A 13,312-nucleotide genomic window follows, 5' to 3' on the forward strand; every position below is an offset into this window, starting at 1 on the left:
CATATGCACAATATAGAAAAACAGTAAATGAAGCTTCATTCCGCCCCCCCCCCCCCCCACTTGCCAGACTAGCACAATTAGTTTCTCAAACTTCCCACGTTACTGATAATCTTCTGTGTTTTAACAAAAAAGAAAGAAAAAATTTAATCCGTTTAAGAGAACATTTATAATGTTTAAAGTATATGCTTCTGAAGAGTTGGAAGACTTAATTACAAAATGTAGGAGGGGAAATATAAAAAGTTTTCTTTGGAGACTGTAATATGAATATTGGCTTTCATCTTACCTGGAAATAGACTGCAACTGCAAAACTGATCAGTTTACCATTTTAATTGGGAGGAAACATCGGTTTCCTTTCTCCAGGTAATCCTCCAGTTCCCAAACTGTCCATTTATCCCCATCACATTTGTGTTTATTGTGTTCTATGTTTGTGTTTGCTAAGTCCCAACTTGACACAGTGAAAGTTACCACAACCAGCTGAACCATTCTCACTAACCTATCATAGGGAGTAACTGTAGAATAATTCAACAGATTTATTCCTCAATATTATTTTCTCTTTTATAATTGTTTTCAAAGGGACAATGTCATATTCAGAATTTGAATTCTTTTGCTGAAAATTAAACCATGAGCAGTTCGGGCCTGCATTCTCAATAGGCTTTTAACATGGGTGTGTTTGTGAATTTACTCAAAACGTTCAAACATTCATAGAAACTACTAAGAATATGTAAGTGTTTCAGGATACAAATGTTTGTTCTTTTTGCTCTGGGACTCAGACCACAAATAATAAACACAACTCAATCTGTTCCAGACCTTTATCTTCAAAAACAAACAAGCAACCCAATTCAGGAAAATTTACATGATCATCTCTCCTTTCAAATTACATTTACCAGCCCAACTTCCTTGCTAAGACTTCAGCTGAACATAATGTGTTACTCAAAATTCTTTAAAGCAAATGACATCCAAGTCCGAGATATCCAAGACATGCACTTCCTATCCTGATTCTGCATGTAGCTTTCTTTCCTTCTTCCTTTTTGTTTTTTTTTTTAAGGCCAAACCCAACCTTTAAGAATTACATTTCAGTATTCAAACGATTGCAATGACCTATCTTTACAGAATATTAGAAAGAACATAAAGAAACCCTTTCCAAAAGAACAGCAACTTACAATTGTCCTAATTTTTCCCCAGATCTTTATGCTAATCCATTAGAGAAACTACCTCCAGCAGGTACATAAGGCATGACTAATCACTGCTTGAATTTAACTGAGCTCATTTCTATTTATAATATCGGAAATGAAGGCAAAAAGCAATGCAGTGAATCTGATAACTGGCTGCAGTGGAAATAATTTTGTTGCAAATTCTTACTTTCTGATGGCTCCACGTAATATAAACAGATTCTATCACTATAGCAGCCCCATCTTTGTTGGGAACAGAACTAATCATATAAGTAAAATATTCATTTAAATATATTGCATTTAGATTCTTAACACATGGGATATCCACGCTTAGAACATTTAAAGATGGCTTATAAGCAAAACTGAGGGACAAATTTTGTGCAAGTATCTTTCTCCCTCCCTACCTGGAGCAAAATTTTTCAGTCATATAGGGGATAAAAACATTTCTTTCTTACCAACTTTTGTTTAGACACAAAAAAATTAGGTTAATCCAGAATATATACTGTATGTTTCAATAACGTATTTTTCCAGTATGAAATAGCATCTTCAAAAAGATGACAAACAGTCATCTTAAAATGATCCTGTGAAAATAAACATTACCTGTAGAAAAAGCAGGAATAACATATGGGACTATTAAGCTTAGAATTTGTGCAGTTTTTTTAAAGTGATCTTTTATATAATCAAAATGTAAACTACAAAATTGTAGACTGAAAAATATTTTTGAAATATTAAAAAAATAAAATGCAAACAATGTATAATGTACAAATAAATGAAACAGTAAACAAGAAACCTGCCTAGATGAAGGAAACTAGGTGTGTGTAAAGATTCAATTTCCAAAAAACATTTTTGCCTAGCATACCTATATTCACAGCATGTTCTCAAATGCCAAGTCAGATTTAGTAACGAGAGTATATAAAGAAACATCATTTGGACACACAAAACATGAAGATTAAGATAAATTTTTTTAACCAATGTTATATCAATCACATTTATAATTTTTCTTATAGCATGTGATCAAATAAAACAGAAAACCAGAATGTATACATTGCTATTTTTTAAGTAATGTTATGTACATTTTATTGCCAGTATATGCACAATGGTAAGCATAGAACTATAAATACACAATGTAATTAAACAGTAGAAAACAACAAGGATGTTACACGTAACAAAGGAAAGAAAGAGGAGATACTATTTTCTTGATGTAGCTGCTAAAAAGGGCTAGTGATGAGTTATGACGGTCTTGGTTTTAAGTCTTTACATATATTTCTACAACTTTTCCTCCAAATAAATCTCTGCAACGGCATTGCTTCTATAACAACCACATCTTAGCTCTTTCTATTGGATTCACTTCAAACTGAAGCGAAAACAACCTTTCATGTAACTACAAACATCTGACTTAATTTTTATTCAGTTTTGCTTTTCAGGGTTCCTAGCAAGTAAAGTGTTTAAGTAGTTTCTTATGATATTTGGCTGCAATGTTGAAGAATAGAGTTCTGAATACACATTAAGTGATAATTTGGAAAAAAAAAAAAAAAAAGAAAGAAAAAAAGATTTTCTGTAGATAATTCTTCCACCAGGTGCTATATGCAGCAGCTCAGTCAAAAATTAGTCACCCTGAAGAGGTAGAGAGAATTTTAGCCTAGCATAGATCATCATCCTTGGCACCGCTATTTTCTCTCTTATCAGGATACACCTCCTACAACTAGACAACATCACAGTCAAAGGAAAAAAAAGTTAGGAAAAAAAAAAGTTCCACCATTCCTGGGACAGGTACTGTTTCATCCCATTTCTCAGTTAATTAGCTTGCTGCTTATATCAAAGACCAAAGAAAAAAGAAAAAAGAAAAAGACAACATTTAGGGACACATTTACTTGATCTTTGTTCTCTTTCCATTATCAACTTCATAAATACAAAGAACCATTATTCACAATAAACTAACTCTTTTTCAAAAATGGAAAAACAAACCTTGGAAACAATTCCACACCTTAATCCAGATGGGTCTTGAGGATGCTATTCAAGAAAACCATGCAAATAATTTGGTGCAGCTTTCCCAACTCATCCAAAATATATATTTTTTTTTTTAAATTAAAAGGTGGCAAGATCCATAGCATTTGTGACTATTCCCCCTCCCCCCCATTTAAATTCAATGCAGAAAATCTTGGTGCTTTTAGGAAGGTAACAAACAGTTTTCTGCACTGTTGTCATAAAATCCCATGTGAATTACAATACAAGACTACTTGTTCCAGCAATTAGGTTGAGAGGAAACATTCTAGTGATAAAGATAAATACATACTGAGCATGCTTGGGCAGAGCACTCCATTCTGAAGCATCCTGCTTGAAGAACGAAAGGTGACAAGGATGGTTCACGTCCATCAAGTGACCATTAACTCTGCTGCTAAAAAGCAGACTGCCACACTATCACCAGGTCGGCAATGCTACCCTGAAAGGGCTGTCTTCCACATTAAGAGGTACTGGTTGTACCAGTCCTCTACTGCGCACACTAAATTCTTATTTATGCAACAAACATACAACCAATGAACAATATCACTTTTACAGAACTGGATCAATCCAGCTTTTTTTTATAGGCATATTTCTCAATCTCCAGAATATCCCAAACAAGCTGTAAATAAGATGATGAACCACCAACACAGTGAACAAGTCTCACTGCAGTTCAGACTAGTTCAGCCTTGGTTCACATAACTTCTTGTTTCTAGCGAAGGACATGATACTCAAACAAAATAGCAATAAAAAAGTAATGTTATCTGCAGCTGAATAAAAGCAACAGAATTTATATTTTAACTTCTGAAGCTTAAAGCATACCTTTTTAATTAGCATTAAAAAAATCTTTTTTTAAATACAATAACACTGGCAAAAGTTAATGGGAAGACACAGAGGATTGTGAACAGGATAACTGATGGATTAGATTATTTTTAAATTTTATTCTGCTTTGATCAACTGATGTTAATACTGTTTTCCCTTGGATTTGGAATAATTCTATTGCAACAGTCACATGCAGGCTTGAGGACAGCCATTGGTTAAAGAAAAAAAACACAAAAGGGAAAAAAAAAAAAACAACCCAAGAAAAAGGTTCCAAAAATTGTATGTAAGAATTTTTCGTTCACTGAAGAGGGCCTTGCCCTTGCTTTAGGAGACCTGGTTAACTCTTGTCAGCTTCATTAGCTTTGTCCAGACATATCTGCTGTTGTATCCCCTGGTCCAGAGCCTGTTTGTGCACGTTTGATGTAAAGATTCAATAATTTCATCTGCAAATTTAAGCCAGAAATTCACTTTGTTTAGTATTTGCAAACTGTACAGACTACAGGAATGGTACAACAAAGGAGAGATTAAATAATTTTCTTCCCCCCCAAACCAAAATTATATTTTACACAGTTGATTCAAAGGTAACATACTTGCCAATAAAACATCAAACACAGCAAAATTTGTCACAAGGAAACTGCTCAAGCTTCTTTAAGGATGTAAAGAAGAGAATGATCTAAGGTAGCTAGATTAAGATAGATGGAATATTTTCCTCAAATTACAGTGCTGTTCTAAAATAAGGTAATTCTTTTTTTTTCTTTAAAGTTAATGTTGAGGTTTTAAGCCTCTAGTTAGAGTTGTTGATGCTGGTACTTAACTAAAGCTTCCAATATTGTCTAGAATCACATTCAACACAATCACTGCCAGAGAGTATTTTTAAGATATAACTGTCTTATTCGAAGATATAAAAAAAGTAATTGTCCTGTGACAAACAGATTCACAATTAACATAAAGCTGTCCACATGCAAAAAACTTTATGTAAGAGATGTCAATAAAATCATGAATATCCTGAACCAAAAAGGACCACAGACTTATTGCTATTATTTCACCTTAGAGGTAATGAAAGGACCGATGAAAGCAAAGTAACAAGGAGGGAAGGACAATAGAAAACTGCTGTATGTAACATCTGTGTATGACATTTATTGCTTTCCAATCTGAACTTGCATGAAAAACAAGGCAAAAAATATTGATAGCAAAAGCCATGCTGAGTATAGTCATTATCACTACTGCCCGGAATACAACCAGTAACTAAATCCATTAAACAGCAGTAAGAAACGTAATTTAGTATTTATCTTAATGCTACAGTTCATATACTTGCATAAAGAAAGATCTATGGATTTTCAGTTTTGAACATTTTATGACAAAGTTATATTAATCCTTGGAGGGTTTCAGTAGCCCTGATATTCCACTATATGAAACTTTCTGGCAATTGCAACCAAAATGCAAATGCATACATGCAGTTATGAACCAAGATTTCTTTAAATGGTATCTTTTACTTACTTTACTGCCAGTGAGTTGACTGAGATGTGGTTTTAGTTCATCACCAATTACTGCATGAATGGCTACAAGGCAGAAAACACATGCCTTACGAACACTGCTCTCTGAATTATCATAACCCTAGAAAGCAATAAAACTAACATTAATACCTTATCAGTTAATGATTAAAAGCCTCAGAAAGCTATTTACTTATTTACTATAATAAATACATTGAAGTCTACAGTAAATGAATGTTAGTGTAGCCCAATGAAGCATTCCAACAAAAAAACAAACACGCAAATACAGAACATGCACTTAAAAAGCAGGCTGCTTATTAATCACCATTGATAATAATTTTCCAGACTGAAATTAAAACCCACACAATCCTGTTCAAAAGTTACACTGAAAACAGAGTTGCTGTCATGAAACAGGAGAGTACATAAGAGAAACTGTTCTAGATTATACAGATATTTACTTAAAGCAGACGACCACTCCATTTAGAGCTTTCTTACTCTGAAAGAAGTATTCTCTTAACAGCTAAAGATTCTTTTGTTAACTCCCATCTTGTTCCTTAATGATTTTTGCTTCTTTTGCCACTTTCCTGGTACCTCATGCCTGGCTTTCTCACTCGCACCCCCTTCTCAGAGGGCCCCTTCTCTGCCTCCACCTTCCTGCAGATGTATGATTGGATCACACCCATCTGCAGAATGCAACTGTCAAACTCTGAAAAGTCTTTATCCATCACATGCAAATTAATGTATCTTGGCTCTTGATAAGGTGGGAAAGAATTTATTTTTAAAGAGAAAGGAAGAGAAGCCTCTGATATCCTTCTCGTTTTATTAAACTTTCCCCAATCAACTGCTTCTTTCCTCTTGCCTCCCTGAAACCCCAAGTCATAAAACCCTACCATTAAAGACAAATACTACATGGACAATTTCAGACCAAATGATTACAACTTGGAAAAAGATACAACCATCAAAAAACTATCTTATAACTAGAAGTTTTTACCAAGCTTAACTATAACCAGTACTTTATATCATACCAAGATTTCTTTTGAGTCCTAACCACAGTTATAATTTAGCTACCTGCCAATCAAAGAGTTTGTTCCCACTATCTGAGTTATTTTGGGTCAACGCAGCCATCAGCTGTCAGACAAATGAAATCCTTCAGGAGAGCCAAGTAGTATTATTTTAAAAAATTCTTTGCAATTCTTATATATACAGTTTCTTTTTTTGTTTGTCTGTTTCTTCCCCCCCCCCCCTTTCTTTTCTCCTTACCTGTATTAGACCTGGCACAATCTCTGGTAAAAGCTGAGTAAGGGTTTCTTTAGATACTCTTTCTATGACTTTTGTCTGCATTTTGATTGCAGCCAGATTAATGGGGTAATCTGCAGTTTGGATAATTGGACAAAGAACTTTGATGCACTGATCTGGGCTAATGGAAGTGGCCAGCATGGAAGCAGCTTCTTCAGCAGATCTCACCACCTATTGAAAGAGTAAGTAAAAGATGTGGAAAAATTATTTACAAGAGACTGTCACTATGGCCCGTTATCTGGCAGTAATGGTCTTGAGCATAAAAATTTCCTACCAAGAGCTACATATTGCAGAAATATGTGAATGAACAGCCCTTTGAAAATCTGTTTACCAGATTCCAGCTGTTGGACATACTCTCATAACAAGAAAACTCTTCCCAATATTCTGTGGTTAAAGTATGTCCTCAGCAATACGCATATCAGTTGTTGAATCATAACTAAAATATCTCTGTTCTGCAATACTCTCCCAACTACATACTGAAATATCACCACCTTTGTAAATCTGTAATTTCTTCTGTTGTCATTTGTTATTGCTTGTTATATCAGTGATCACTGACAAGACATGTTTTCACATTCACCTCAAAAACATGTTTAATGACCTGACTAGCGTGCTACTTCTATAAGTCAAGCTAGCTGCTTTTCCTCCCCTCTAAGTTTGAAAGAAACTATGACAAGAGAGGACTCCTAAGCCTGAAGAATATGCAGAACAAGCAGAACAAGAATAATTAGGTAAGAAGTCAATAGGTACAGAAGCTCAGGATACAACATGGGCACCACAGAGAAAATTCACATCTGATCTTCATATTAGTGCAGCTGTGGCATCTAACAAGACTAACCACTGTACAAAATCAGCAGTTTGTACAACAATGACATACAAAAAACTCCGTATCTGTTTCTCTCCATCCTTGTTCCCTTTACTCTCTCACTCATATACATGAAACGAAGAGAGAGAGAAAGCACAGCAACAGAGGAGCAAAGATGGGGACAAGACACTGTAATAAATACATGAAACAAACCAAGAGGGTGCAGGGAAAAGAGAAATGAGTATCAGATGAGTGACAAAAGTCATTGGCATGGGAGGAACTGCAGTCAAACTTCAAAACCTGGAACTCCACTAAGTTCCACATAAAGTAAGTGCCGTGGCATGGGGATGGCAGAGAGAAGATGTACTCATTTAATAATAAACCTGGATTATTTCCGTAGCATCTGTGACACTGATGTGAACTATTTAATATCGGGGTGGTTACTGTATTTGTGTTTCTTACATCTACATACATTATCCTTTATTGTGTATGCATGCATTGCAAATACTTCTGAGCAAGATTACAATTATCCTTCTACTTCTGCATCCCCTCACTATTCTCAGCCATAAGCAACTCCTCCCTTTGGTATGTTCCTGTGCATTCTCCTCTAACAGCATTCAAAGCCATGCTCTCCAATGATGCAGAGCTGGCTAAAAATGGAAAGCGTTGACAATTCCCTGCGATGTTCAGTCCCATCTCTCAACCATGAACCTTAAGGAAATCCAAAAGCTTGTTGTAGAGCTCCAGGACATTCGTATCTAGCTTAAGATGTCATACAAGGAAAAAACTCCCTTCAATTACTCCTTGAAGAGCTATAATGACTCATCATTGGTTACTATGTCCCCCTGGACAGCACCCAAGGCAACTGTTATTAGGGTTGATATTAAACATTTGAGAGCTTGTAAAGCTGCAGTTCTTTTTTTCTTGCATACCCGTGTTAACCAGTAACAGCTGAATGCTTGATTATTAAACAAATTACTTCTTCAGTAAGATCTGACTAATTTCTCAAACATTTTTTGGACAGCTGTTTCATTTTGCAATAATTTGTCATAACCTCAAACAAACAGAATAACTGATTACTAACCTCCTTATGAGGATCCTTATGCGCTTCTAATGTCTTCATGATTGTGAGCTCTGCATAATTCTTAAACCTTGCTGGCTGGTTTCTTAGAATTTCTCTTAGAACTTTCAACGCCAAAGCTCTAATTGCATGCTAAAGATTTAATATTAAAACAAGTAAGTTATGTATCTTTAAACAGACATAAATTTTAACATTTGTTCAGCAGCTGGAAGAGTCTTTGATAATGGAAAAATATAAGATTATGCTCTATGCATATATACAGTATGAAACCAGTGTTAACAAATAAAGTTACGAAAAAAATCTTCAGTTTCTCACTCTTCTCGATCTCTCTTTTTGCAGATAATTCAGGTGGCATCATAAACATGTTGCTAACCTAATTGTGTTATCTACACTACCCAGAAGTTGCAAACAATTTTACTCTTCACAAGTGCCAATAAAACCTTTAGTATCACATCATGCAAATACATTTTTAATTTTTTTTACAAATTATTATTTTTTTAAATAGAAAACAAGTATTACTGTCTTTTTGATCCCCTGTAACTTCAAAAACATGGCCCTTGTAGAGAACAATTACATAGAACTCAGTCTCTTCACAAGGAGCAACACTGTATTTTAGAAATATATTTTTAAATGCTTTGCCACACACGATGTTTTGATATTGTATATTCCATCAGGGGCTATTAACAGATAAGCTTTGAATCACAATGAAAAATGCTTCATTTAATCTATCATGTAGGAATCAACAAATAAGAATACCTGAGAAGGTAAATATTACTGATGCCTTTTTCACCATTACGACATTCAGACTTCATGACATTTTTGTATTTCGACAGTTTTTTGTTTTTAAAGGCTAAGTGGAATTTGTGCCCTTCCTACAACCGATACAAATTTCAAAGACACTGAAAGTAAACCATGTGCTTTGTTAACACTCTTAACTGGATTAATCTGAATCTACCTCTTTATCTCCAAGTGTTTCAAGCAGCAAAAGTAGTATTGTTTTGAAGTGCTCATCCCAAACACCGAAAGACTCTTCCTGAGTTAACTTCATGAGCTCATACAGGGCAGCCTTTCTTTCCTCGACTCTCTCATTATGGTTTGATAACTCTTTCAGTAACTCTGCAACCAGATCAGAATGGTCCATGGGAGGCTCTGTCAAAAAAGAGTAAAAAACCACAGTTCTCAGATCATTGCAGATAAGTATTAGTGCCTGCTGTATAATTGAAGGATATTTTCTAGGACAGCTAGCTGGCTTTCTAGTATGCTTTTATTTTTTTTTCCCCAAATTTGTCTGCAAAAATTGCCATTTGGCTACTACATTTTCAGTGCAGCCAACAATGCTGAACAAGCTTACAATCACCAAAACCCCCCTACAACGATATTGCAAAAAAACCCCTGTAAGCTGGATTACTGCAAAAGTTTCTATGCTTGCAATACCCAAATGGCAAGTACTCTGCACCCCTTTAAATCTGATCTATACACAAAGTTCTGCCTTTTCCATATGACCCTTCCATCCAAGATGATAAATTTGTCTTTTCTCTGTTAGTATTACAGAATTGCTTAGACTTCTGTAAGCCATGGTTCCACAGCAATAGCTAGGCTGTTAACCTAAGGGGGAGGGGGGGGGGGGGGGGGGGCACAAGAATGGTGCTTGGTTCAAAAGAGCTGAAATAGAAGCAAACCAAGGCTGCTAGTCCCACAGAGACTCCTGATAGTAGTCATTATGAGATGGCTCTGGATTTTAGTTTTGATTAGAGAGCATTCCATGATGATGGAAAAACGCATTAGTAACACGACCCATATTTTTAAACACTAGACTGCAAACAGAAAGATCTGCAATAGTCAACAAACTTAAAAATGGTCTTAATGAAAATTAAATATCAGGTTGCTGCCTTTATTCCATCATCAAGACCCATTTAGCCTTCAACAAAGAAAAGCATATAGCTTCCATCTTTTCACTGAGGCTTTTGGATAAATTAACAGAAACACACATTTTTTTTCTGGAAAAAGGCTGAAAGTATTGGCATAAAATGCAAATGTTCCTGTATTGCATCTTTCCTAAAATTATTCCATTTATTAACACATGAAACACATTCTCCATAACAAATTTATTAGGTCATATACTGAAACTGCAGCCCTTGAACATCTTATATTACTGTTTTCAATACTGTAACTTAGAAATGCTGTACAAAGCACCTGTACAAAGAAACAAGTAAAAGCTGAATACCACGTATGAAGTATCTTAAAATCACACCTCAGTTACCTTAAAAATCATGCTGGTTTTGTACCCAACATTCCTATTTGCATTGTTTTGCATGAATAATCAGGAGCACGAGCACCTGAAAGCAGAAACTTTTTTCTGCAAGCACTTCTACTGCCTCTATATTAATGCATGCTTTGCAGACTCTCTAAATGGATCATTAATGTTTGCCTAAAGGACAGGCTGAAATTGCATTAGGCAGGTTATTAATTAGTACAGATGCACACAATAGACAATCACTTTTACAGAAGCAAGATCATGACTTATTACCAGAACTATTGCACTTGTTCTACCAAACCGTGAGGATTACAGCTATAGTAAATCCTATTTTGGGGAATGCATATTGACACATAATTAGGAAAACTACCCATATCTGTTTGAATAAAGTTATTTTCACTGTGGAATTATGAGAACGAAAGAAGTGGCAACTTGAATATATGGAGGGAAGGGGTAAAGAGAAAAGAAGGTAGCAGCCATGTCCATGCAGGAATAAGGGGAGGAAAGAAGCTCCATTAGCGGAGGAAATAGCTAGAATTCCTGAAAAACATGAAGACAACAAGAGGGATGTGCCTTCACAGCCTGTATTTTCCATTCCTCTGTATCACTTAGTACGCAGCGTTTCATTTCCAAACATTCTCCAGATAAGAATGCAGAAGTGTAAAAGAAGTCATATTCGAAGTCCACTCTCAAAACTTCTTTTTCAGAAAGAAAACAGAACACAAATGAAGAGGAGCAGATGCAACTCCTTCTTTGAATAAATTAAAATATGCATTAGAGAGAGAAATATTTCATGAAGAACAGCTCTTCTCAAACAAATCAAATAATATCCTTTTGACAGGATAAACAGTGTAGGGATTAAAAGGAAAAATGTAGGTATGTCCTGAATTTAATAGATTTTCCTACTGTCACCCACAGCATCTTAATACAGAAGCTATGCAAACATGATGGCCAAAAAAGCCAACAAAGTGGGTGCAAAACTTGATGAATCACTTGCAGGGTGACTGGACTATAAATGGCTTTCTATTAATCTAGGAGGATATGAGTGATGTCCCTGGTTAGGTCTGTGCAGAGCCTGGTTCTGTTTGATACTTATGTTAATGCTATCAAATGAATATGGAGACCACTTATAAAATCTGCAGATGACCTAAATTTAAAAGCAGTTGCAAACATTCTGGAAAACAGGATAAAAATTGAAAATTATCATGATAAATCAGATGAATGGTCTGAAAGAAAAAAGATGGTTATGTGTAAGGCAAGACACAGAAGCAAAAATCTTAAGCTCATATACCAAGTGGCAGGTAAAAAGGAAGATGTTTGGAAAACACAATCCATGGAAGTAAGCTGCAATAAATAAGCTTCTTTGAAGAGGAACACTGTTTTTCAACCAGAGATGTGGACTGCTTTTAAGGAGTCTGGAAGTAACTTAGAAAGCCAGGTTTCCCTATGCTTTGGGTAAAAAGCATCTCCCTTGTTACTCTGAAAACCTTTTTACTGTAACAGAGGCAAAACACTCAAATGGCCATGTGGGGTACACTGTGGCATTTCATCCACTGGAAATTTTCAGCTGTTAGACAAACCATCTGCAGAATACACGCTCATGCCTCAGTGCTGTTGACAGGACTATATGAGCAGCTAAGGTTTTCCCATCTAGCCCTGTATTTCCACATCTTTCTCCAAGTAACACATGAGACGATAGCTAGGAGTTCAGTAAAAACAGGACCTTTGTCATTAACAGGTAGCAATTCTGTGGAGCTGCTGAAAATTAAAATCTAACGTCCAACGAGTGCCACAGGTTTATGGGAAAAGCATGCAACTCCTAACTGAGGGACTGTAGGCACAAAGTATCTTGCCGAGAGTATCTTTTTTCATGCACTTTTTCAAAGTTATCTTAGATGACATTCTAAAAGTAATTCTAAAACCTAAGGGTGAACACAGGAATGAATACAAGTACTTCGTTAAGATCCATTAAAAAGCAGACCTAAATAATGCATTGCACTCACTACTCCTCCAGCCAGGACAAACTAATACTGGATGGGGATGCTTCACTCCAAACCCAAAGATATACTGAGAAATATTAAAAAGAAGCTCTAGAAGCCTACAGAACAACAGCCCAAGTTCCTAGATTTACATGGTCTAAAGAACCACCCACCCAGTAAAAGCTGGTTTTGTTGGTTTTTGCTTTTTTAAAGAATGTTTAGTCAATAGAAAACGCTAATGTCATGTTTCAAATACAAATATATTACTAACAAAATACTTAATCTTTCACCTAATTCCCAAACTGGTTTGATCCAGTTTTACTTCCTGTAAATAATCTTTTTTTTTCCTCTTTAAATTTCAATCATAAAGCAACCTGACAAGTACATTTGCATTGATGATACTGCTGCAGGATGTGTTACC

At 35.5% G+C, this 13,312-nt stretch overlaps 2 protein-coding genes across 37 annotated transcripts in view; both read right to left on the reverse strand.

Annotated features, from left to right (window-relative positions):
• Nucleotides 1–4,232, reverse strand: part of UBP1 (upstream binding protein 1) — a 61,123-nt gene extending 56,891 nt beyond the window's left edge. For all 4 annotated transcript variants that reach the window (XM_075706250.1, XM_075706248.1, XM_075706246.1 and 1 more), the window contains exon 1: nt 3,463–4,232. In XM_075706250.1, coding sequence (XP_075562365.1) covers nt 3,463–3,542 — 80 coding nt within the window. In that variant the 5' untranslated portion in view covers nt 3,543–4,232. The remainder of the gene's footprint in view (nt 1–3,462) is intronic.
• Nucleotides 4,228–13,312, reverse strand: part of CLASP2 (cytoplasmic linker associated protein 2) — a 149,043-nt gene continuing 139,958 nt past the window's right edge. For all 33 annotated transcript variants that reach the window (XM_075706228.1, XM_075706227.1, XM_075706221.1 and 30 more), the window contains 5 exons: nt 9,614–9,807; nt 8,662–8,790; nt 6,740–6,946; nt 5,487–5,603; nt 4,228–4,432 (listed from right to left, as the gene is read on the reverse strand). In XM_075706228.1, the coding sequence (XP_075562343.1) occupies nt 4,346–4,432; nt 5,487–5,603; nt 6,740–6,946; nt 8,662–8,790; nt 9,614–9,807 (734 nt within the window). In that variant the 3' untranslated portion in view covers nt 4,228–4,345. The remainder of the gene's footprint in view (nt 4,433–5,486; nt 5,604–6,739; nt 6,947–8,661; nt 8,791–9,613; nt 9,808–13,312) is intronic.

This window comes from Pelecanus crispus, chromosome 2 (assembly GCF_030463565.1).
Source record: "Pelecanus crispus isolate bPelCri1 chromosome 2, bPelCri1.pri, whole genome shotgun sequence".
Lineage (NCBI taxonomy): Eukaryota > Metazoa > Chordata > Aves > Pelecaniformes > Pelecanidae > Pelecanus > Pelecanus crispus.